Consider the following 26,305-nt stretch of genomic DNA (forward strand, 5'->3'; position numbering starts at 1 on the left):
ACGGCCGTGTTGTTGCGAAGCTCTCCGACGCCATGCCGGCTCGAGTTGTGCCGCGTGCGCGCGCTGTTCCGCATTGTGTCCATTATTAGCCCCCGAGGCCACCACGACGTGACATGCACCCCCCCCCAACAACACGTCGTGGGACTCGTATACCTCGCTGCCCAAGAGACATTGGGCAGTTCTTGCAAGTATTTGGTTTCAGCAAGCCTGACTCTGCTGATGAGAGTTTACTTGTGTTAAAACGCTGGGATGCTTCTTCAATAGAGTTCAGATCCTGAAGAAGCCCCAAGCACACGGAGTGAAGCGTCGGACGTAATGCCGAACAACACGCGCTACAACCCACGCCGTGCAACTGGAGAGATGAAAGGCAAAAGCGCCCATGCTCGTTTTCATTGCACTCAATAATTATTCACAACGATACGTAATGGTGATATTTCTGCAGTATACGAATCAAATTATTCTCTCTGTCATAGAACATTGCCAGAGGTAAATAAGCAAACCCCACAGCCAAAGAGAACCGGCTGTCCGCATAGAAATAAATGAATACGCTTAAGGTCATAAACCGATGAGCCTTCTGGAATCATGTTTAACAACAGCCTTTGTTTAAGCAGGCAGAGAAAGATAAAGTCACACGCCCGTAGGTCATTGCCATCGAACAAAGACGGTCGGTGCACGGCGTACTTTCAGATGCGATTAAGTGGGCGTCTAGAATGCTCCTCCTTCGGATTTTGGGAAGACACTGGAGCCATGCAATCTTGATTCAGACGCTGTCTTTCCGACACACCTGTTCTTCACCTGAGGACGGCTGCTTGCGTTGTGGCCGAAACGTCGTGAGAATTGTTTTATTTTTTATTATTTTATTATTTCCCTTCTTACGTGACTTTACCGAAAGAACCAAGAAGATGAATTCCTGCAGTCACGAAAGCTTTAAATCGAAATTTGGAGCCATGCACTTAAAAAAAATCTCGATTTCAAACTAATTTCTTGAAATGCTTTTGGTTGTTTAGTTTGTTGTCCTTCACCCCTGCGCCTCCGATTTGCGCGGTTGGCTACGTGCGGTGCGAAAGAAGTTCAACACACGACAAATTCCCAAACAATTGGAGACAACGGGGAGACTTGCGTGCATCTCAAACAGCTGTTGAAGACTGACCCGAATTAAACGTTGACGTCACGCACCTGGGGGGGGGGGGGGGGTCAGACATTTGTGACGATGTGTGACGAGGAGGGGGGGTTTGAGAAATGTGACGTCACGTAAAAATGCGCAATTTTAAATAAATATAGACAACACGTTCTACTTAATGGAATAGACTTTTTAAATAAATAAATAAATGTTTTCTCCTACAACATCAGAGTGCAGCGCCACATTAAATACGCACTACAATGCCAATAGTTTAAAGCGATTTGAAGCATGTTTTATTTTGGGGGGGGGGGGGGGGCAGAGCTTTGTGACGTCATATTTGAGGGGGGGGGGGTCTGACTTTTTGTGACGCTGTGTGACGATGGGGGGGGGGGGGATAAAAAATAATCCAAAATCACGTGACGTAATTTACGGACGGCCCCATAGAGGGTTTGGAGTACTTTTGTAGAGGTGAACTTGACGGTGAAAAGCAATGCACCCGTGTGCTTATGGATTTTAAACGGCGTGTGCTAAGGAGCCGACACACGGCAGCCCTTCACAGACGTGGCCGTTAACAGAGCAAATTGAACAATCACGGGGAAGTGTCTCCAGCTCTAGGACACTTACCGTTCAACGCAAGAGCTGAAAGCTGAAAACGGCGCAGCCCCGAAATTACCCGCCGACACCACTGCCAGCGGAAGAGCCTCCGCTAGAAAGCAACCCCCAGAGAGGGCATTGGTGGCTTATTCTCTGCGAGCCAGCCGAACGTCTTTTGAAACAGGTACCCAATCTAGATTTGAAGCTTTCGTGACTGCAATAATTCATACTCTTTGGGGTGACGTCACAACAGTGCTTGTGCCAGGTTATGTGCACGTTAAAGTCACGTGAAGTGTCGAACGCCCGCTGGCAGGAGGTCACGGAATAGATCCAGGTGCCATGGGTCTACTGACTGAGATGACTGGTTGATGCACCACCTGTGCCCCCAACTGTGCCAACACGCACACAGATCAAAGATCCCCCGTGTAGCCTGAACAGACTGTAGGGGCAAGTGCTGTTAGCGAGCACCTATGAAGGCAGGAACGGTACACGAGGGGGTGGGTGGCCAGCACCACGCCCGACCGCCTTTGTCTTCCCAGTGGCGATGTTTACCCACCGCACCAGGTACTCATTTCAGGCTGAGTTGACCTAGGGGAGGCCCAGGACTGGTTTAGATAATCTTCATTGGTGGTGTTGGCCATGAGCGGGAATCGAATCCGGGTCATCAGGTTCATACCGCTGTGCACTAACCGCTCCCCCACAAAGCGATTTGAAGCATGTTTTTTTTTCTGACTTTTTGTGACGCCTTGTGACTAGGGGGGGGGGGGGTCAGAAATTGTCCAAAATCGCGTGACGTCGTTTATGGACGGCCCCTTACCGTCCTCGTTGCCGTTGTGAGCCTTGACGATGTTTTTATTTATTTTTTAAACCTATAATGGTCACTTAGAAATGCGTCGTCTTTCCATTACACTCGTTGATGTTAGTTGCCAAGTTGCCTTAGCGGCTCACACTCTCGCCTGCCGACAACAATTTAAATAATTGCCAAAAAAAGTATATAATTGTGCTGCCAAAAAGCAATTTTCTTTTAGAGTAACACCGCCGTACAGACGGCAACAGATTGTCAAACATGATGTAAATTGTTATATGTAGGTAAGTGGTATGCAGGGGGTGTGTGTGTGTGTGGCTGTACTGTGGCGAGCGGTAGTGTAGTGGTTAGCGCGCCGCGCTATCAACCCGGTGACCCAAGTTCGATTCCCGCCGACGGGCAACACCAGCTACGATTATATCTGAACCGGTCCTGGGCCTCCCCTAGGTCGACTCAGCCTCAAACACTGCCACTAGGGAGACAAAGGCAGCCGGACGTGGTGCTGGCCCCCCACCGCCTCGCGTGCTGTTCCGGCCTTCATAGGTGCTCGCTAACAGCACTTGCCCCAACAGTCTGTTGAGGCTATACGGGGAATTTTTGCCTTTGTAACTGTAGCATTTTCTTTTTTCCTAAAGGGGAGATTGACTGTTAGAGCGCGTTGCAACTCATCGTCGTTTGTGTGCTCGCTTGTTTAATTAGCCTGGTTATTATTTCCTCGACCTTGCCTCACTCAGATTCCACGGCGAGTGCGCACCGATTGCTCAGGCTTGTGACGACGCATCGGTCTCATTGGTCCTGATGGATCGTACGCTCGCAGTGACTTGCGTGCATGAGCGCCATTGCATGAATGATAATTCACGTGTGTGAAGTGCCGCAATTTTTTATCCGTAGAGCCCACCAATGCGCCGCCGCGTATGGAAAGCTAGGAGACAAGCAAGAGCCCGCAGGGTGCACGGCCTGAACTAGGCGGATGGGGTAAAGGCCAGTTTAGAGAGGTGAGTTTTCAAGGCATGACTTAATCTAAACACAACTTTTTGTTGATTAGCAGAGGGCAAAACCTTCCAAAGATTGGGAGCTACTCTGGCAAAAGCACGATCACCCCAGGAACAGAGCCTTGACCTCGAAGTGCTTAGAAGAAGGGCAACCCGGAGATCTCGGGGGGCCTCGTTGCAGTATGAAAATTTATATTTACGACATTTTAAATTACGGTAAAGTTTTGTGTATCCGACCTTTGCATATCCACCCTGACCGATAATTACACGGCTCCACACGCTGCGCAGTATTTATGCATGGCGCTGTAACCGTCATTCCCCGTGGATATTCACAAATGCAATCTTTTCACACGTATATATCCGCCTCTCCTGTACTTTAGTCCCCAGCGATTCGGACATGCGACGTTGAATAATATTCTTTGGGTCTTTCGGTAATAATAATCTCAGCAACCCGTTAATAAACTGGGCTCTCTCCAGTGTAGTGAGTTGATTGTCTTCGTCTGGTCACCGATGAATGAACACGCGACAACATACACATCATTTATATAATTTTTGATTAAATTTCATACTTCTTGTTCCATTTTCATCACTTTGACAATTTTACTTTTAATCGACAGGATACAAACACCGTCTTCGGGATGTGTAAAAAAAATCGTGTGCCCCCCCCCCCCCTTTGTCTCTGGATTAAAGAGACTGTTGAGGTAATTTTAGAACTTGTTCTTTGACGTCATCTTCCGGAGGTTTCTCTCCGACACGGCGCGTCGCTTTGCTGTCTCTGAGAGTTCCCGGTGGACATTTCTTCATCTCCTGATGTGGCACAAATCGCGCGATGGGAACAAATTCTGGCGAAACAAGAGCGCGCAAAAAAAGAAACCGGGAATGAAAGAGATAAACACTTCATGCCTAGGCGCTGTTCCGCGCAAATATGATACCGCCTTTTCGTCGACTCCATCAATTTGGCGAGCGCCTCTTTGCCGACCGGTTCGCTGTTCACCGTGGGTACCGCCAACAACAAGGCTGATCGAAAAGTTGCCTCTGTGGCGGCAATATTTGTTTTATCGTTTCGGAAAAACGGGTGTGGAAAGACGCAGGCACGAAAAAAATGTCGCACATTCAAATCGCGGCCACGATAGCGATCCCCGCAGCAATGTTGCCCATACCAAAAAGACACAATGAAAAAAAAATGCTTAAAATGCAGCTTAACCGCGACGTCACTTTCATGAAATGTAAGCCACGCTCCGCTCCATATCCGAGGCATCGGCAGCAGCTGAGCCGAGTTTTGATTGAGACCGGAGCACCAAGAATTCACTGTAAAGCAGTCGGGGTGATTAATGATCCGGGCACCCGCTGATTCACTCCGGTCCCTCGCTCGCACACACACCGACGGTCCGTCGCCTCCTCCAATCGCTACCATGGTTACGCTTCTCTTCACCTGTTAATGCCTCCACCCAATGTTTGAGGGCTCGCTCTACCAGACGCTGACTGTTTGTCTCATCCATACCACCATCGCCGCCGCCCACCTCACTTCTCTATCCACTTCTTCCCGCGCACCGCTCCACTTGGGAATTATCTTTGCATCATCTCTTTTCCCAAGCTTTTTTACTTGAAGGGCCCTTTAACTCTTTTCCATTACGCCTTCAGCATGTACGTACGTTTTTTTAACTTCTGTCGCTCCGTACGCAGCCAACGGGGATAATCGGAGGTGCAGTGGCACCGTTTGTTGCTACCTAGCCGAGCATTCTGGGTCATTTGTAAAACGGCAAGACGGAAAAAAACAAACTACTTCATCCTTCCTGCTGCCAATGAGGGAGTTATCGTCTATCGCGATGGGTTGGGAGCGGGGATCAATAACCGGTTTATTTTTCCCCCGACGTCTGGTTGTGTTTTGGGGATTTGCGAGGAGTTTGGGAGAGAGAGAGAGAGGAGGGAGAGAGAGCGAGAGATGGCAATTCTTGCCGCGGGCAGATTAATGCGGCGTAAACCAGGCGCACGGTGAAACCGCCGCCGTTCCCGTTGACGCCATCGCTTGGAAATTCCCTTCTTGGAGCGGGGCCAGGCCGATGGAGAATTTTCAGCGTGTGAATCGCGGAGGCGATGCTCGCACGTGCGTATGCACGTTCGTTGAACTTCTTTCGTGCCCTACGTGGCCAACCGCGCCAATCGGAGATTCCGGAGGCGGGGCACTGAGCAGAACAGCCGCAGCCATGGTCAATCCTCTGCTGGATGAAGGCTCCCCCCCCCCCCCCAAGCCTTCTCCACCGTCGCAGACGGCCGCGCGACCCAACGGCAACAGCAGGCGACCGTCTCGCCGCGAATTGACGTTGACGTCAGGCTCGGGTGCACTGTGAGGTCACGTGGAGCGCAGAAGGCTCGCTCGCAGCAGAGCACGGGATAGACCCGAGGCGGTGGCCCGGGCCACCGCCTCGTCATTGGAGTCGGCTGCTGGCCATCGTCCCTCAGAGGTCGCAAACGGGTTTTGATTCCTTACCCGTACCCGCACCCGGCTGCACCAGGGTCGCAAACGGGTACCCGTACCCGTACCCGGCTGTACCCGTACCCTACCCGTACCCGGCTGGGTACGGGTAGGGTACGGGTATCGGGTACCTGATTGCGACCTCTGGGATGAAGCCATGTTGCAGGCGCGGGTGGGTTGATTCTAGGAACTTGAATTGTGAGAAGAGACAAGACGTTGGGAAATGAGTGACAAACAGTTACTCACCAGTGACTCACGGTCTACCCGTACCCGGCCGCACCAGGGTCGCAAACGGGTACCCGTACCCGGGTATCGGGTAGGGTACAGGTATCGGGTACCCGGTTGCGACCTCTGTCGTCCCTTCCAGCCACGACGCGTCCTACCTAAGCCTCACTTACTCGCCTTGACAGCCCGTGCGATGTCGCTAACCTGCGAACGCTCTCGAACCCAGAACGGCGGAGATGCGTTAAGCTCCACGCACGGCCCCTAAAAGCTTTCCCGTCTCGACAGGCCCAGCAGGCGGTTAACAAGAACGCTAAAACATGAAGGTCGTGGAGAGATAACCTGACGGTGAAAAATAAATGAGAAGTAACAACTGGCCTCCCTGTGACCTCATTGTGTCTGCCGTTTCCCTTCGGAGCTTAGTACATGGTGGAATGGTGGGAGTTGGCGAATGAGAAGCAGTGGTTAGGAGATAGTGAATCTGAGGTCTTGTGGGAGCCAGGGAAAACACTTACGAATCAGCAACCCCCCCCCCCAACCCAACTGATCTTGGAACTGTCCTGTATCAATGACGTCAGCGTTGTCTAATCTGGTGGGACCGAAGTGTTGCATTGGGTGATTCCAACGTGGCCGTGTTTGCGTGGAATTAGTGGTCAGAGACGTGGAGACATTGAGACGGAAAGGCTGAGATCCTGGATTCGAATCCAGGTTTCGGCTGCCCGTGAGTGAATGTGTTTTTTATTGAAGGTGTCGTGAAGTGACGGGTCTCAGTTTTGTCACAAATCACAGCACACAAAAGAAACTGGCATTGTAAATTTGATTATTTTCACGAAAATTTGCTAAATTACAGCTCTGAGAATTAGAATATGAAATGTTGGTTTGACTGGCTGTGTGGCAGTGCATGTGGCAGAGTGCAGTTCCCCTCGCCTGGACAAAAAGCCACGCTAAGGAATCTCAGAAGTAGTTCTTTGTTATTGTCTTCCGCGGTCCATTCTCCAACATGTGGCGATGCACTGCTCGCAGAGTTTGAATTATTTTCATCTCGTTGCATGATGGTGAATATATTGGAATTGGGGAAAGTAAAATGTTTTTAGAACATTTTGGAGTGGCTTCAAGAGAGCAGGAGGGTCATGTGGGCAACCGTTATACCTTCATACTGCGGCGGGGCGATATGCAAACGTGATCATGCGATTGAATGGAACCTCACTGATTAGTGCGGAACACCGCACGCAGAGATAATAGCCACGGTGACAATGTCGGTAACTGTGCATGAAATTAATTGATGATTTCAGAATATTTTGGTTTCCAATTTGAGCGGTTGAGTGCCTTTTTTACTTCACGCTTTTGTTACGTATTTTTTTTAACGAAATTACTTTTTTTGTTGTTGTCGTTGGTCGTGTGTTGGTAGTGCCGGTATTTAATAGCAGTGCTTGTGGAATTTAAATGCCTACCTTATAGGCCTCGCGAGTGCGTGCGCGTGCAAAATACGGAGGCGTTGCACCATGCTCAATAAGGAGTTGACTAAACATCCGCTCAGTCAGCGTCTTCCTGAGAAAAATAAACTGCAGCCTTGAGACGGCCGGGCGTTCGTAGCAACGCTCGTTGCCTTTAATCCAGCGCTGTCGAGGCAGCAGCGGGGATTGGTGGATCGTCGCACAACTGTTGTGAAATTCCACTCCCTGTGGGTATCGAGGAGGTGCCGTACCCTGGCTCGCCAGGAGACGGTGGTACAACAAGTGGACTAATCGCCATCCGTTTCCATTTGTACAGAGATGAGTGTTGCCCCATCGCACACGTGGGTGTTCTCGGGTGCTCTGGTGTCCTTCCACGTCTATAAACACAGATAACATCAGGAGCTCCTGCATAAGAGTCTACGACTCGGTGTGGTTTTTCCTGGATAAATACGTAAATTATTATTAGTATTAATCGTCTGTTACTCTCCCGATTTCAACAAATAACTTGTGCTGCTCTTATTAATTTATTATTCGATGGCCGAGGCATGTAGGGTCAGTGGGAGGCATTGCGCAGTTGCGCAGAGGGGGATGGATTTGGGGTTGTGGTCTCATCCCGCGGTGGAGGCAGTTGTTAGAGTTCACGACCCCATCTGTACAGCCAGAGAGATTAACTGCCAAGCAAGGAGCAGCTGGTGGCTAGGGCCTCTGTGTGAGTGCGTGTGTGCTTGCGCCCGTGTGTGTGTGTACACAGGTGCAAGACCGATTCACTCGATGTAACACGGCAGATGCACTGGGTGAGTGGTCGTGCGGTGGGCAGTGTGCTGCGACACAAACCCGGCCACCCGAGTTGGATACCTGGCCACGGCTAACGTCGGTGCAGTATACCTTAAACTGGACCCTGGTCTCCCTCTGGGTCAACTTAGCCTTAAACGAGGGCCTGGTTCCACGTGTAAACATCAGCACTGCAGAGACGAAGGCGGCCGGGGCGTGTTGCCGGCCACACCGCCCCTTCGTATTAACTTCTCGCTTTACAGCACTTGCCCCAACAGTCTGTTGAGGTTATACGGGGGGAGGGGGGGAGGTCTTTGTCTCTGTGTATACACAGGTGCAAGATCTATTGCTCGTAACACAAGACCAGATAGAGGAACTGACCAGCACCAATGCCCTGAAGATATGTCAGTGTCAAAAACTGGTTTTATTAGGTTTTGTGTTCCCTGCAGGGGTTAAGAGGGTTTTATGGTAGCTTGGCATATGTATATACCATGTGTATGTATGTACAGCTGTGCGCGAGAGCGGGTGGTTGAGTGTCCGGTGAATGTGGCGCAGTGAAAGCCTTGTGGTGTAGTACAACTCCTCCTATGGGCATCGATGTTGGGGGTTTTTATTGTCATCATCATCGTTGTGCATTATCAGTCTACTGCTCAGTGAAGGCCTCCCCAAACCAATGCCATCTGTCATGGTCCCATCCTTTATTTTAAACGTAAATCTACAATGGCAAAGTAGCCCCTACCTAAAACTAAAACTTTTTTTTTATTTTACCAGGCAAGGTCCACTGAGCCTATACGGCTATTTTGTCAGAAGCGACAGATACACACGGTATATACATACGCCAAGAAAAGCGATGAATGATAGCTCAACGAAGTGGCTTATCGTGTGGGAATTGATAGCAGCCGAATATCCTCAACGCAAGTTTCTCAATGTGGAGGGAAAAATCGGAGGACCCGGAGAAAAATACACTCCACCACGGGGAGAGAGACGCGGCAAACTCCAAATATAGGCCAAGCGTCAGGGTCGGGATCGAACCCACAACCTCCTGTATACCAGGCGAGGTAGTTAACATCTCACCACTTGGCAATGCTCATTTCCAGTGCTGGCCCTGAATCAGTGGCGTAAATTCCAAATTCCCATGTCAGAGACTGCGAAAATCCGAGCAACTGTCGGCGCGCTTTGACATCTTCATATCGGCTTCATTGTTACGCTATAAATACAATCGTCTGTGTATTCAGACAGACACAGTCCATTGCGGCTGCGGTTGTCCACGGGGGGCGGGTTCTGGCGTTCCCCAGCGCGACGAGCGGGACTTTCGCTGGGCACGTGGCGATGTGAGACACGTCGCATCGCTCCAAACGGCGGCGCTTCGCGATCGATCGGCGTGACCGCCCCCCCCCCACTCCACCCACCCGTCGCGTCCAAGCGCGGCTGTCGTGCCGTCCACGTCTTTTTCCGAATTTGTTTCCGCGACGAAGGGCAGCGGCGGCGGCGGCGGCAGCAGCTCCGATGCGAAAACTTAGCGGAGGAAAATCGCAACGGCAAAAAAAAAAATCTTCATGCAAAATGGCAGTTGGTAATTCGTGCCTAGATGGTTAGACAGTTACGTGTACCGAATGCGTATACGGGGGAAAGCGTTTAACCACGCTGAAACAGAATCCCAGTCAGAATGTTTATTTAGGCTGCAGGAGGAATCCGATGAGCTATGAAGCTCTTTTTCACAGATGTCCAGTAGGGGCTGAGGTGAGCAAGTTACAACAACAAACACGACAGGTGTGCAACGTAGAGAAAAGGTAAATCGCTGTCTGTGGTGCTGACGTTAGGAAAAACCGCCACTTTTTTCAAATTTTCATGCTGTGGATTTCACACCTGATGACGATTTCTTGTGTTGCAGTCGAAACGTCGTGAGCATTTTAATTGTTTTATATTTTTATTATTTTATTATTTCCCTTCTACGTGACTTTACTGAAAGAACCAAGAAGATGCCATTGCATCCTTCAGTGAACTCCAATGCAGGATTTGGGGCATCATTGCCGGTGGCTCTAGGCAGTCACGAAAGCTTTAAATAAAAATTTAAGTCAGTAAAATATTAATATATACATTTTTAAAACATATATGAGTACAATTTGCGCGAGTACATAGATTCCTGCCGATGTTGCAACATGAAAATGCAAGCTCGAACAAGGCAGCAAACCAGCAGCAGTCATGGGGGGAAGGTTTGTTCACAGTGCCTACAGATTGTTGTGTTGGTCACAGATATAGGAACCTTACGGCGGGACCCCGGGGTCCCGTAAGCCCCCGGCTCTCACGTAAACATATTTTAATGTAAACAATAACTTTGATATTTTTCACCAATGGGTTTGAAGGATGGTGGCAAGTAGGCCTTTAAAACTGAAAACTACTTACTGCAGTACCTCTATTTAAATACGCTATCGAAAAAATAATTTACACTTCTCTGTCAATCATCGTGTTACTCAGTGTGGATTTGTGAACACACTTTGTAAACAGTACATAAAATAGTACGCGTTTTCAATGCGCTGTTCATATTGTAACACGCGTTTTATACCAATGTCACACTACAGAGTAGTGGGTGGCCGCTCCTCTTATCCGCATTGATACGAGCGGTATATGGGGACTATGGCTTAACCGCAAAAAAAAAAACTATCTGCACAAATGCATACGGACAAGAGAAGTATTATAATCAAACAGGAGGAATTAACGGTGCGACGCATCTCATCTGTTAAATATCTGCAGGTAATAGGATTGTCATCGATTGATCCTGGCTGCAGACATTGGTAGGTCTCCAATTTGATGAGAGCAGTTTCACTGTATTATGCATACCGTGATGACAAATAAAGGACTCAAGTCGTGTAGGCAGTTTGAGCAGCGTTGGATAAGGCTTATGATTCTGCCCATACCCGAGCATGGAGTGCATACGCTTGTTCAGCTCTTCTGCGCATTCGTCCTCGCTGCTGCGCTTGGACACGATACGACAACAGATATCAAGCAGTGAAAGGGACCGAAGTATAAATCCCCGAGTCTGCGAGACAAATCCAAAGTTTTGGATGGAATTGATGAAGGTGTGTCAATGCGTACGGTGCGTGAAGAGTTTGGAAAGCAAATTTGGAAGAAAATAAGCTCCTTAAAAAAGTTTTTTTTTAAAAACAACGGTTTTATTAACAACTTCTTTTAACTCGCGGTTCAGAAGTACGTCAATGATGCGGCGCCTGCTCCCACATCAACGCTTACTTGAATTAATTGATGACTTGCGTAACTCGTTCACACTGAGCAGGCGATTCGAGTGTTTAGGGACCACGGCGTTTTTTTTACCTACACAAATAAATAAATAAATAATAAGGCGTCCATACAAAATGTTAATTGCTTTAAAGTAGCGAATTAATTGATTAATTGATGCCGATTTTGGTACAGGCATGCATTGTCACCGGATCTGAGTACGTGTGCACAATTTAAATTGATTACAAGATTTGACCACGACACGGGGATCAAGTTAAGTAAAACCGTTGAAAAAAAATGTATTGGGGAAGGAGGCACGGGGGAGTACCATTGTACATAATTCGGATTTTTTTTTTTGACAATGCGGCAATGAAGCGAATAGAAATCTGTGCAAAAGCAATTGTGTCGCGCGACAGATCTCTTGTCACGGGGACCGATAGCTCCGGGTGATTCAACACGCCAGCCCAGCTCGGATTCGAAACATGGTGTACATTGATATGCTCTGTAAAACTTCCCAACGCGCTTCCCTATGTTTCAATATTAGACTTTAGATTCCAGTGCTCTGCGACAATTAAGCCTTTAGCATGTCACTGTCATGTGTAGAAAAAAAAAGCAGAAATCCAATCCCCTTGCCCTTGCGGTTACGAATTCCATTTTACATGCCGCACGCGAGTTCCTCTCACCTGTCTCATTCTTTCATCTTTATTTCGGATTGCTCACTAGATTTACATTGTACATAGCTCTGGTTGGTTATTCGTCATGTTCATAAAATGTCCCTGCTGCTCTATGCAGCCGCTGTAAACCCTTCCTTCCCATGTAACGTGCCGGCTACCATCGTACCAATCGCGCTATGCAGCCCCTGTAAACCCTTCCTTCCCATGTAATGTGCCGGCTACCGCCATACCAGCCGCTCTATACAACCCCTGTAAACCCTCCCTTCCCATGTTACCTGCTTGCCCCTTTGGCCGGGTCGTCATGGAATTGGCCTCACCCGAAATCAACTGACTCACCGACTGACACGCTTCATAATTAGTTTATTTTGGGTTAGGCTGCGTAGGTTTTTTTTTTACTCTAACCCTCCACAAACCCGACGAAGGCCCTCAAATGAAGCCTGCGTGTAAAATCGACTCGCACGCATTGGGGATCCACGTGAGTCGCATGGAGTGTTTGGCACGGGGCATTTTCTAGTACGAGCACACCCCACCCTCGCCGTCGCGTACACAATTACGCACACAAGCGCGGTGTAGGATAATCCCAAATTGACGACTGTACCGTTGAGTCACTGCACTTAATCCGCAAACGTACTGTGTCGTTCCACTGCCAGTTTAATCGCACGACGAGCATCATTTCTCCTCTCGCGGCGCTGACGTCATTGACGGAGGAGATTTTGTCCACGAGCACGAAAGGAGTCGTCACAAACGCCCAGCAAGCCGTTTGAGGGTGAACCGCAATTAACAGTCGGGTTCTCGGGATACGAACGTACATTTCGCTGCATCGCCGTTGCGATATCAATTCAGGAGGACCGCGTATCCAGCTTGGGGCAGTGGTGGCTGCGGACACTTGTAGTGCAGCACTGTGGGGGCCAGCGTTGGTGGATCACACGGCAGGCAATGTTAAACAAACTCCAAACAAATGTAATACGTCAACGGAATGAATGGCCTGGTGCGATCTGCCTTTGCCTTTCGTGCATTCTGGAACGGGTGAAGAGGAAGAAGAAAAGCCCCCACTCGTGTGAAATATTGTACCGAGATTTTTATGACTGACGGTAAGGGGGGGTTGGGGATGGTGGGGGGTGCCCACCCCCCTGCCCCCCGCCCTCATTGCAGACAGTACAGGACCGATCGTCGCATGGCTACGGAATAGCAATCCCGGACCGGTGCGCCACAAATCCAAATCCGAAGCAGCAGCGACGAACTGAACGCACGGCGAGATTTCACTAATTGGAGGCTGCCACGCCGAGACGCTGCGCGGTGGCAGCGGCTGACAGACGGCCGCGCCGTTCTCCGTTTCGCCCACTCAGCTGCTCCCCGCAGGTGTCGCCCCTCCAGTCCCCCGTGGCCGAACGTCCGACGGCCACGCCTTGGTTCTGCGCGCGGCGGTTGGCGCCGTGAGCGCTCTCTCTGCGGTGCCCGCCGCGCTCCGCTCGCGACATCGGGTCGGATCAGTCACGAAGCACGCCTGCTCCGATCCGCGACCGTCCTGTCTCGCCGAGCAGTGCACGACGCCAGCCTCGGTGTGGACCCCCGACGGGAACCGGCCGACGGGTCCCCGCGGGCTCACGGCGCTCCTACTGCCGCTCCCCGTGGTAGCGCGCAAGCCGGCGTCGGTTTCACCAGAATCGGAATCGGAATATTTGTAGTGGAGGAATCCCGTGAGGCTATGAAGCTCTTTGTCACAGATGTCCAGTATTTCACAGACACAACGTTGCGACGGATTTGTAACGTCCTCACCTGCCCCCCGACTGGACATCTGTGATAAAGAGCTTTACAGCTCATCGGATTCCTCCAGTCGAAACGAAAGATTCTGAGACGTTCTAGTACCAGGCTCTCCGACCCGAAGACCTGGACCCAGTTGCCGGTGGCAGATGTTCGGGATCCACCCTCGAGTCCGAGTCGGTGTTGAAACGGACTGAAAGCAGTGTCGTCATTCCGACGAGCTCGCCAAGCGTGCGATCGACGCCGGGGCGGTCGTGATGGGCCGGACTCGTGAGGGTGCGCGCCATGACGAAGCGTTCAGACTTAATGCTGCGGCCGATTTTCAGCAGGAGGCCCGGCCGTGATATAATCCCCCGCGTGACTTGCCCCGTCAACCCACGCCGCCTCGTTTCATCACCGCCCCTCGCGCGACAACAGGCAATTAAGTGTGCGTGTGTGTGCGCGCGCGCTCGCAAGCGTCCGTGCTTTTTACCCGGCGTGGTGTTGGGGTTCGAAGGGGCATGGGACACACATCATTCGACCTGGCCACCAGCCCGCAAGCATAAAAGTAGCGTGAAACAACACCGAAGTCAATTGGAAGCGAACAGAAATCGCGAGTGTGTTTTGGTTGCGGTGTACGTGTGTGTCTGTGTGCATTATAAGTGGCAGTTGGCACAGTAGGGGGCACAGATGGTGCATCAGCCAGTCATCTCGGTCATCTCAGTCAGTCGATCCGTGGCATCTGGGTCTGCCTCGTGACCTGCTGCCAGCGGGCGTTCGACACTTCACTTGGCCTCAAGGTGCACATGGCCTGGCACAAGAGTCGTGGTGACATCACCACTACTTAGTGGCAAATGGCGGTTGTTGTTATTATTATGGTGTGTGTGGGGAGCGGTGGCGCAGTGGTTAGCACGCTGCGCTACGAACCCGGCGACCCAAGTTCCATTCCGGTTCACGGCCACCAAGACCAGTGACGATTATCTGAACCGGTCCTGGGTCTCCTCTAGGTCAACTCAGCCTTAAGTAAGTACCTGGAGTGGTGCGTAATCGTAGGAACTGGGGAGAGGAAGGCGGCCGGGCGCGGTTCTGATCACATGACCCCTTTTATTGGTGCACCATGTCAGCCGTCATAGGTGCTCGCTAACAGAACTTGCCCCAAAGCCTGTGCAGGCTACATGGGGGATCTTTGCCCTGCGCGTGCGTGCGTGTGGGCGGGTCGCGTGCATTTATTTTCATCCCCTTTATTACGTTCCGTCTTAGAAAGAGGACCCGTTTCTCTCACAGCTGACAATCTCCCCGGGAGCGCGGAGTACGACACTTTTTTAAAAGCCATGGACTATTTGTGCGACAAATAATGAGGGAGCTCGCCCTAATGGTGGGGGGGGGGGTGGGGCGCCCGTACCCACGCTGATTTGAGGCGTGCATGGAACTGAGCCTTTCCGACTCTTCTCCCGCGGGCCTGTACGCTCACGCCACACTTTGCCTAAAAATGTAATTACGACGTCGTTAATTGCGGTTGTCAAGCCCCGCGCGCACTTTCTCCAGCCAACGAAGTCGTTTTTCTTTAAGCTCCCTCGGGGTGCTTTTGGGGACTGCGCAATGATCCGACCATTATCGACTGTGATTATCGAAGCAAACGTCGTCGTTGTTGGGTTTTTTCTTCTCTTTTTCCCCAAGGCCGTCTTTTGTTGTTGTCGTTATTTGGCGAACGTGGAATTTCCACCACTCGTGGCGGTAGCTTGGGAGGCGATCACCGCCTCGGCGCTCATTTGAGCGGGGAACAATTCGAGAGCGAAGAACGCGCAATCGAAACGTCGCCTACGTCGTGTTATTTTCTGTCGGGCCACCGTTGTTGTTGACGAGCGAGTCGGTTTAAAAAGGAAAGCGAAAAAAATGTCACGCTGTGCTCGTGCACCGTCGCCAACGCAGAGATTCCGGATTGTTGAGCCGCTGTGCCCAGAGGATTCGTTGGATGACACCGATCATTGTGAGAAGATAATGGGGCTTTTTCCTCCGATTTTTGTTTTTCTCTCTCCAAAGTCTCTGACCCGGAAACATAAGACCCTGGCTGACAGCCTAGGATTTCATGTTCTCTGGCTTCCTATGTAGTATAAAAAAATATATATATTTTATCCGAGTGTTACAGACTTTTAAAGCAAGTGCTTTAAGTGGCTATTAAGGTTGGCGTGCCACACAAGGGGGTGGCGTTGCCAGCGTCACGCCGTGACCTCTTTGATCTCTCAGTACTTATGTTGCACTCATTTCAGGCTGAGTCAACCTAGGGGTGGCTCAGGCCAGGTTAATTCGCCTAACTTCACCGGCGCTTGCTGCGTTAGCGCTTGCGTGCACCTGCACCTGCGGTACGGTACGTTTAATGTGTGTGTGTGCGTCGCTGTTGTGTACTACAAATGTTCAGCTCTTAATCACCACTCCATTAGCGAATTTCACGTTGCTAAAATCTCGAAACCCGCTCGTTAAACTTAATCTGTGTCTATTAAACAGCGAACGTTCCACGGCACGCCTCTTTGCCCACTGTCGCGCAGGCTCCTGCTGCCGAAGACGCGACACAACGCAGCGATGGCAGACCCGCGCCCGTCGACCCCGAGCTTACGCGGCGCCTAAATTGATTCCGCTCGGACCATGAGCCGCGACAAACCCTCGCTCGTGTCGAGGCTTCCCAAGTTCGGCTACGGAGGCGCCGCCAAGTCCCGAGGACCTGACGACGCCGCCGCCGCCGCCGGCGATGACGGAGACGAGAAGAGGTCGAGGCCCTCGCTCGCCTCCACCTTCGGCTTCCGCGGCAAGAAGAACGACGTCGCGAGGAGGCCGGCGGCCGGCATTGCCGCTGCCGGCGAATCGGAGCGGAGAGAGGCCGAGCCGGCACCGCGAGCGGCTCCCGACGCGGACGCCGCCAACGGAGGCCCCGGGTCGGACGATCGCGGCGCCGCCCGGCCGCCGCCCGCCCGCTCCCCGTCAAAGCCGCGGGTCGCCCGGCAGGCGTTCGGCTTCGCCGGGCCGGCGCGGACGACGAGGGCCCCCCCGGTGAGGTCGGTCGTGGAGGATTTGCGGGAGGCGTCGGAGGACCGGCTCCGAGCGCGCTCCAGCAGCGACTGCGAGCGGCGCGGCGCGGGCGACCCCGGCGAGTACCGGAGTCGAACCGAGAGCCTCAAGTCGGAGGCCGGCAGCTCGAGCAGCCTGGGCGACGACGGCTTCCCGCCCGAGACGGCGCTCACGCGGGCGCAGAGCTTCTCGCACGCGCTCGCGGCGCCCGCGGCGTCCGCGTCGGTCGGCGCGGGGCAGCTCCCGCTCCTCGCCGGTCAGCTCCAGCGGTCCAAGTCCATGTCCAAGGCGCTGCAGGCGCAGCCGGGGCACGGCGGCGCGGCCTCGCGCTACCGCTTCGGCCGGCCGAACAACGCTTCGCAGCCGAACCTCACGCAAGCCGGCCGGACGAGGCCCAGGGGCGCCGGCGCTGCGCGACCGCCCGGCCCGCTCAGGGGCCCCGCGAGGAGCTCGCCGGCGGACGCGGACGAGGCGCCGACCGTCGCGAGCTTCATCCCGTCGTCGGCGCTGAAGAAGCCGAGGTTGCCCGGTTTCGCCGCGCCCGGCTCCAACGGCAGGGCCGCTGCCGGGCGAGGAGGCCCACTTGCCGCGAAGCCGGCGAGCCCGAAATCCGGCGGGGCTCCGGGAGCCGGGATCGGCGCTCGCGTGGAGTCGCACGGGGGAGGTCCAGGCGGGGGTCCGGACGACGTCGCTGTTGCCGATGGGGGAGTGCAGGTGGACTCGGAGAGCCCCCCCGAGGAGGTCGACAGGAGCGAAACTGCGTCACTGCAGGACAGCGAGTCGAGTGAGTGCTCGCGTATAACGTGCATATGTGCAAATATGCATATACTGCTTTAAGTTGTATGTATTGTATGTTGAACTTCTTCTGCACCGTACGTAGCTAACCCTGCTAATCGGAGACGTGGGGGAAGGACAACGAACGAAACACAAAAAGGAGTTCTCAAAAACATTTAAAGTGCATAACTCCCAGTGACTTCCGAATATCGAAAGGATGAGTCTTCCAAACGGCCGCGGAAGCGCATCTGAAAGCGCATCTTTACGATAGTTATTGTGACCCCATGTTACGGACATTGATGGATGGACGGACGAACAAAGGTAATGCATTGACGGTTTTCAAGCAGAGTTGTAAATCGTCACAAATTAATGTTGAGAGGCAGCGCGAATTCCCTCGCGAGGCGATCCGTGTGAAATGAGTGCTACGTTGCCCCCCGCACCTCCGACTAGCTCAGTTGGCTACGTATGTTGTGCGAAAGAAATTAGACGTGCGCACAAACGTATACACGTACGCACGCGGCCCCGACCGCGCACCGCGCGCGCGCCTTTAATCTACCGCGAGTCTCACTGCGCCTTCTGCTGCGTGCCCGGCTGCAGGCGAGACGATCGCTCCGCTCCACGGAGCCCACGCGGCCCATGGCGCCGTTTGCCACGACATGGTTCCCGACCCCGCCGAGGTCACCGGCTCGGCAGGCAGCGACGACGGCGGCGGTGACGGCGACGACGGCAACGCCGGTGACGCGGACGACCCGGTGGATCGGAGCGACGCCGCTCCGGCAGGAGACGGGGAAGAGCCGATAGGGAGGAGGGAGACGGACGGGAGTGGCGCTTCCGTGGACAGGAACAGTCCGGTAAGGCTGCTGTACGGCTGGATTCAATGATTTCCCCCCCCCCCCTCTCCCTCCCAGGAGGGGGCGATCTTTGTTGCGCGTAATTCCGGTTGAAGCAATTGGCAGGTAGTTTGTCGGCATTGAGATGTGTCGGCCACGCTTTTTCTTTTCGCCGTGGGACCGATAAACCGGAGAAGGCGGAGGAAACCCATGCAAGACAGCCTGAGGGCGTACAAACTGCACACAGAATGGGCGACCCCGAGTCATGAATCGAAGCCAGGGCCTCCTGACTGCGAGGTTCTCAAGTGTTCACACCGCGCTGCTTGCAGCCAAACGTCGAGAGTGACGCCAAACAACGAGTGGTACAACAAGCAAACGCGTCGGGAGAGTGCGGCAGTTTTTTTGTGAGCTAGTTATCGTTCTTTGCGTTGTTTTTTTTTCTATTTTACTCAAGAGGCACGAGTGTGTTACGGATGCGCTGCCAACCCGCCGAACAGAAAGTGCATGCGGCCATTCGTGCCGGAGAATGTGCCACGTAGGTGGATGTCACAGAGCTACCTCTGGGTCCACACGGTAGAGGGCAGCACTTTCTCACCCGCTCGGCACGTGAGAGTAATTGTTCGTGACAGGTCGATTCCGCCCGGGTAAGGTGGAATCGACCTCGGGCGAGGAGGTTCAGGACCGGTGTTAAACGATTCGCTTGTGACTTATTGATCGTGAGCGCTAATCATAGCGCAGATCCCTAACCGCTATGCTCCCATTCCCCACTGCTACGGCCTGTACTCTGCAGTGAATAACTTACGGTTCAAATGTAAATTGTTAATAAATGCAACTTGAAAGTTAGCATAATACCGGTGTGCCTATTATTTTCTGGCAATGCATTCCATTCATCTTCATGCCTTTAAGGTAACATTACACGAGAGTAAATTTAATAATGAGCAAGCGTATCAGATTTATTTATTTTTTTCGGAGGTGGACCAGGCAGCGCTTACCAAACACATTTGTTTCAATCATTTATTGAGCACATGTTGCCCGGGGCTGAAAAGGCGCACGGAAAACGGTGTGACGGAGTAACGACCTTGGGGAATTTCTTTGTCTCGACTACAATTTTTGTTTGCAAAGTGGCCCGCCGAAGACAAACCGCTGAGCCCGCAGTTTGTCGCCGCCCGCAGAGTAATTAAACGCGGGGGGTCACGACTAATTAACTTACACGTGGCCCCGCTCAAGGCCCGCTAAGTGCCACTGCTCGATACTATCAATCGGCTGCCCCACAGCCTTCCCCAATCCCAGTTCAACCGTCTCCTGCGCGACATTTTCATTTCGTTTCTCTTTGCTATTGTCCACCCCCTATGCCTCCCCCTTTATACAAACTAAGAAGACGGTCCCTCTCTCCCCTCCCCCACCCCGCCCCCCTCCCGCCCCCCTCCCTCCCGCCTCCCGCCCCCCTCCCGCCCCCCTCCCGCCCCCCTCCCTCCCGCCTCCCGCCCCCCTCCCGCCCCCCTTCCGCCCCCCTTCCGCCCCCCTCCCGCCCCCCTCCCGCCCCCCTCCCTGGACAGCCTTAACAGACTGTTAGCGAGCACCTATGAAGGCCAGAACGGTACACGAGGGGGTGGGCGGGCCACCACCACGCCCGACCGCCTTTGTCTCCTCAGTAGCGATGTTTACACACCACACCAGGTACTCATTTAAGGCTGAGTCGACCCAGAGGAGGCCCAGTGCCGGTTCGGATAATCGTCACCGGTGTTGGCCATGAGCGGGAATCGAACCCGGGTCGCCGGGTTTGTAACGCAGCGCGCTGACCGCTACACTACCGCTCCCCACCTACACTACCCCATACACAGCTACACTACCGCCCCCCCCCCCATACACCACCACCACTACTACCTCCCATCAACCTCCATCACCACCACCACATTCCACCTTCCCTTGTAATTCATTGCCCTCCATCCATGCTATTCGCAATGACCTCAATTCCTCACCCTTCAGGGAGCAAGGAGGGGTTTGATGTTCAGCAGATGAGGTGCAGGGCCTGGCCTCCCGGGTGTTGTGGGGGTGCGTCTGTGAAGTCTTCCCGTGGGTGGCGCGTGGGGGAGGGGGGGGCTGCTCTTGGGGTGGACAAGTTCAGGTAATAATAAGGGCTCCACCTACATTGGACCGCGCGCTGTTTGGGAGTCATTGGGGTCACGGGGGGCCCCACGCCACGGGCACGAGGGCTCGTCACGTTGTCCTCGCCTCCTGCTGATGTAGATGCCGGAGCAGCAGCTACAATTTGGCATTCAGATGGTTAAGTCGGATAACCGCGTCAGGAGCCAGCGGAGTTGTGTATCATCATCGCCGTGATGTGTCTCCTTCGCATTGCGTCCGTTACACGTTGTACGGACTCTGTTTGACCACAGTCGCACCACTACTACTGGAGAGTTTTTAATCTTTCATTTGTTCATCAGGTATCCGCATCTGCCACCGTTTCTGCAGTGGATGCGGTTTAGGGTGGACCGTGAGCGTCACTGCAGTCGAGTGAGTGCTTGTGTATACGTGGGGAGTGGTGGTGTAGCAGTTAGCTCCGCACTACAAATCTGGCCGCACGGGTTCGATTCCCGCTCACGGCCAACAGCAGTGACGATTATCTAAATGAGTCCCGGGCCTCCCCTAGGTCGACTCGGCCTCAAATGAGTACCTCGTGCGGTGTGTAGACATCGCCACTGGGGAGACAAAGGCGGCCGGGCGTGGTGCTGGCCACCCACTCCCTCGTGTGCCATTCCGGCCTTCATAGGTGCTCACTAACAGCACTTGCCCATACAGTCTGTTAAGGCTATGCGAGGGATCTTTGCCTCTGTCTATATATACCATGATTTGGCCAGGTTTTCTAAAATTGCAAGCAGAGCCATCGTTCTCACAGAGAACCTGTGTGATAAGAATTCAGTATTAACCGGCGACCTCTACAAACAAGAATTAAGGATGTGCGAGAAGAGCCAGTGGTGATCTTAAAGCCCGGCGTTCGTGGAAATTACACTCAATGTGGGTGATGCAGGTAGCCCAGTGGTTCGGAGGTAACGCTCCGTTTGTGAAACTCCCAAAGCAACTGACCTGCGAGGTGGCCGGGAGATGGCAGTATGGCAAGTGGGTTTCTGGAACCCATCTGTGCGGAGTCTGTGAGTCTTGTACCCCCTAACGAGCGTCTTGGAGTTTTTCTCCCCAAGTCCCTCCCCCCCCTCCCAGTTTCTTCCCAAATGCAAAAACACACGTGCAAAGGATTTTTTGCTAAAACGCCCTAATCATGCAGAATTCTTGCCGAAAGGGGAACTTGAGATTTTTAGCGAGGCCTATCTGAATAAACGAACTACTTGCGGTGGTGAACAGGGGCATGGTGAACCGGGGGATAGTGCACGCTGCGCTGTGAATCTGGCACCGTGAGGTCTATTCCCAGCCACAGTTAACATCAGGTCCTCGGACTGGTCCTGGGCTCCCTCCTTAACCCGGCCGCACTGACCTGCATCAAGCAACGCGGGACTGGGGCAGCGCCTTCATCCAGCAGCGGATAGGCAATGCAGAGTAACTTTCGTTTTAATTTCACGACGTTTGCTGAGAAGTATTTTTGTTTCATAATACGTTTCTTTTGGGCCAGATTGCGTCGGTATACATTGTCAGATCCCCAGTCACTCACCCGCTCGCACACCCCCGCGGTGGCGCGGCTCGGATGTGCCAGTGAAAACATGGGTGGCGCACTCACCACTGACGGCTGCCTGGTTTTGCACCTCGGTGCGAAAGAATTTCAACGTACGTCCGGAGAAACTTCGCGATGCTGAAAAAAAAATTGCGGTTTAATTTATTATTCATAACCGGCCCTGCGTGTTTCGCCACCACCACTCTCAGCACTTAGCCGGCGCTGGATGTATTGACCGTGGCCCGCCGGAGCTGCGTACGGCCGGCAGGGAGTCTGGACGCTCAAGTGGGCTCCCGAGGCTTAAACCATCAACTCCGGGGAGCGAACGCACGGCCGGCGACTGCCAATGGAGCGAAATTACGGGCACGGCGCAGGAAACCTTGGTGGCTAGGAGATGTTAACTACCTCGCTTGGTGTACGGGAGGTCGTGGGTTTTATTCCCGACCCTTACGCCTGCTGTCTATTTGGAGTTTGCGGTGTCTCTGTCCCCGTGGTCGCGTGGAGTTTTCTCCGAGTCCTCCGTTATTCCCTCCACATTTAGAAACGTGCGTTTAGAGTATTTGGCTGCTGTAACATTTCCACGTGATAAGCCACTTCGTTGAGCTATCGTTTGTGGTCAGGTCGCTTCTGAAAAAGAGCTGTATAGCTCAGTGGGCCTTACCCAGTAAAATAAAACAAATTGCGTTTTAGTTTAGTGTTGTCCTGGTGCAAGGAATTAAATGGGGGTTCTTCTGTCCGATTTCTCTGCCTTTTTGGCCCAGTGCCTGGGCCCCTTTCCTTTGGGGCCCTTCTGTCCTTTGGGCACCGAAGGCTGTAGAGCTGAAGATGGATTGGTTTGTGGTGAGTTAGAGTTCAGCGATTGCTGATCACAGTTTTTAGGTTTGAGTGATGTTTTTTTTTTAACTGATAGGGTTGAATGGCTTGTATGAATGGGTCTTCACGGCTCTGTTGGATTGATGTGGTTGGGCAGCTTTGAGGTCACAGCACTGAGATTCTTTATTGGAGACCGGATTTCAGCCTTCAGTATTCAAACCAGGTTTATGGTTTCAGCCAGAGTCACGAATAACTGCGGCAAATACATCTAAAAACTGTATTTGCACTTAATTGGGCCAAATCCTAGCTGTGAGTATTAAGACATCTCAGTTTCACTGCCACGGCTACTTGAAGGGCTTTTCAAGTCTGTGAATGTGTCTTGTGCATATTTTTGCAAATGCATTCTTTGTCTAAAGACGCATCGCCGATAGTGTACCCGGAATACAATTCTGGGAAAATAAATGACCCGTTATAAAAAGGCGTGCCGCGTAGTGTGCACATGAGAGCACGTTTTAGCGAAAACGCGTTGTGTGAACACGCGTTCAACGAGGACTTACCCTACAGTAATTGTTGTGCGCGAAGTGTTACCACCGTAGCTGGCAATTTTTGAAACAAATTCTTTAACCAATGCACTATCGCCCCCTGGTGGACACACTGTGCAATTTCACATTGTTCCTTTAATAATTATCCGTAATAGAGTTTGTATTATTATTATTCAAATGTATAAAGGGCCCTTAAATAATTAATCGTTTTTGTTTCAGAGCTTAGCAGTGAGGGCCCCCGTTGCCGCCCTGGTTGACGCTCCGGGGTGTATTATAGCCGTAAGATCCGCGCCGTGTCTGCCTCACCGCGGGGACGTTAAAGATCCAACGACATCGTTAAAAAAAAAAAGAGCCGGCCACGTGAGTTGCGGAGTCGTCGTGCTAATTTTACCAATTTTTTTACCGTATCCGCGTCGAGTATTTGCTCGTTATTCGCGAGGGATACGTTCCGGGAGTGGCTCGTGAATAGAACATTCCGCTGATAATATTGGCCTATGAAATCTTTAATTTTAAATTAATTACCTCAAATAAAAACATAAACAAGCTGTTAAATACATGCAGATGATCATAACACAAAAATAATAAAATTGGTTAATAAGTATTAGAAGATTATATATTAACCTACCTTTATCTCGTCACTTTATCTCTCTCTCAATGCAGTCGTGTAGAGTTCCAGACGTTATTCGCAGATAACAAGTTCGTGAATTGCGAGGGAATACCGTACAGCATTAGCTACTTTGGTCAAACCACTTTTGGCAACGTTGCCCCCTTGCTAGCAGACTACATTCGTCTGTGAAACGTTGCGGCCTTCGTGATTGCCTTGTGCCGTAAGAAAAGCGCGGCTATCAAATGTACCGAACGTTGGCTTTTTTTCGGTTCCAACACGCAGGGGCTTTGCTGCAATGATCAATTCAGATTACCTGACCGCACCGTTATTTTATTCGTGCCTTCAATCAATCGGCCAGTCAATCGTGAGCCCAACCAACTTGCTGACCCGCCTCTGTGAAAAAATAACTTTCATAGCTCATCAGATTTTTCCAGGAATACAGAGACTCCTCTACTTACGAACAAGTTAGGTTCCAGAGGTCTGTTCGTAAGTCGATTACAAACACGTTGTACGGCATGTACACTCAACACGGGGAATGGCTTTAAAAGTTGTATAATCTCTCGTAGATGTAGATGCCACCGGTTCTTCACGTTCTGCAGATGTAGATGCCACCAGTTCTTAAAGTTCTGCAGCTTTAGATGCCACCAGTTCTTCACGTTCTGCAGATGTAGATGCCACTGGTTCTTCATGTTCTGCAGATGTAGATGCCACCGGTTCTTCACGTTCTGCAGATGTAGATGCCACTGGTTCTTCACGTTCTGCAGATGTAGATGCCACTGGTTCTTGACATTCTACAGATGTAGATGCCACCGGTTCTTCTCGTTCTGCAGATGTAGATGCCACCGGTTCTTCACGTTCTACAGATGTAGATGCCACCGGATCTTCACGTTCTGCAGATGTAGATGCCACTGGTTCTTCACGTTCTGCAGATGTAGATGCCACTGGTTCTTCACATTCTGCAGATGTAGATGCCACCGGTTCTTCTCATTCTGCAGATGTAGATGCCACCGATTCTTCAAGTTCTGCAGATTTAGATGCCACCGGATCTTAACGTTCTACAGATGTAGATGCCAACGGTTCTTCACGTTCTGTAGATGTAGATGCCACTGGTTTTTTACTTTCTGCAGATGTAGATGCCACTGGTTCTTCATGTTCTGCAGATGTAGATGCCACCGGTTCTTCTCGTTCTGCAGATGTAGATGCCACCGGTTCTTCAAGTTCTGCAGATTTAGATGCCACCGAATCTTCACGTTCTGCAGATGTAGATGCCACTGGTTCTTCACGTTCTGCGGATGTAGATGTCACTGGTTCTTCATGTTCTGCAGATGTAGATGCCACTGGTTCTTCACGTTCTGCAGATGTAGATGCCACTGGTTCTTCTCGTTCTGCAGATGTAGATGCCACCGATTCTTCAAGTTCTGCAGATTTAGATGCCACCGGATCTTAATGTTCTGCAGATGTAGATGCCGACGGTTCTTCACGTTCTGTAGATGTAGATGCCACTGGTTTTTTACGTTCTGCAGATGTAGATGCCACTGGTTCTTCATGTTCTGCAGATGTAGATGCCACTGGTTCTTCACGTTCTGCAGATGTAGATTCCACCGGTTCTTCACGTTCTGCAGATGGAGATGCCACTGGTTCTTCATGTTCTGCAGATGTAGATGCCACCGGTTCTTCTCGTTCTGCAGATGTAGATGCCACTGGTTCTTCAAGTTCTGCAGATTTAGATGCCACCGAATCTTCACGTTCTACAGATGTAGATGCCACCGGTTCTTCACGTTCTGCAGATGTAGATGCCACTGGTTCTTCACGTTCTGCAGATGTAGATGCCACTGGTTCTTGACATTCTACAGATGTAGATGCCACCGGTTCTTCTCGTTCTGCAGATGTAGATGCCACCGGTTCTTCACGTTCTACAGATGTAGATGCCACTGGTTCTTCA

At 51.9% G+C, this 26,305-nt stretch overlaps 1 protein-coding gene across 1 annotated transcript in view; it reads left to right on the forward strand.

The window, feature by feature from the left end:
- The window catches only part of LOC144732108 (uncharacterized), a 365,998-nt gene that overhangs the window by 17,881 nt on the left and 321,812 nt on the right, over window positions 1-26,305 (forward strand). Inside the window, exons 2-3 of the mRNA XM_078613382.1 lie at window positions 16,620-17,920; window positions 18,508-18,761. Of these exons, the coding sequence (XP_078469508.1) occupies window positions 16,717-17,920; window positions 18,508-18,761 (1,458 nt within the window). The 5' untranslated portion in view covers window positions 16,620-16,716. The remainder of the gene's footprint in view (window positions 1-16,619; window positions 17,921-18,507; window positions 18,762-26,305) is intronic.

The sequence above is a fragment of the Lampetra planeri genome, chromosome 41, assembly GCF_965212315.1.
Source record: "Lampetra planeri chromosome 41, kcLamPlan1.2.h2, whole genome shotgun sequence".
NCBI classification, from domain to species: Eukaryota; Metazoa; Chordata; class Hyperoartia; order Petromyzontiformes; family Petromyzontidae; genus Lampetra; species Lampetra planeri.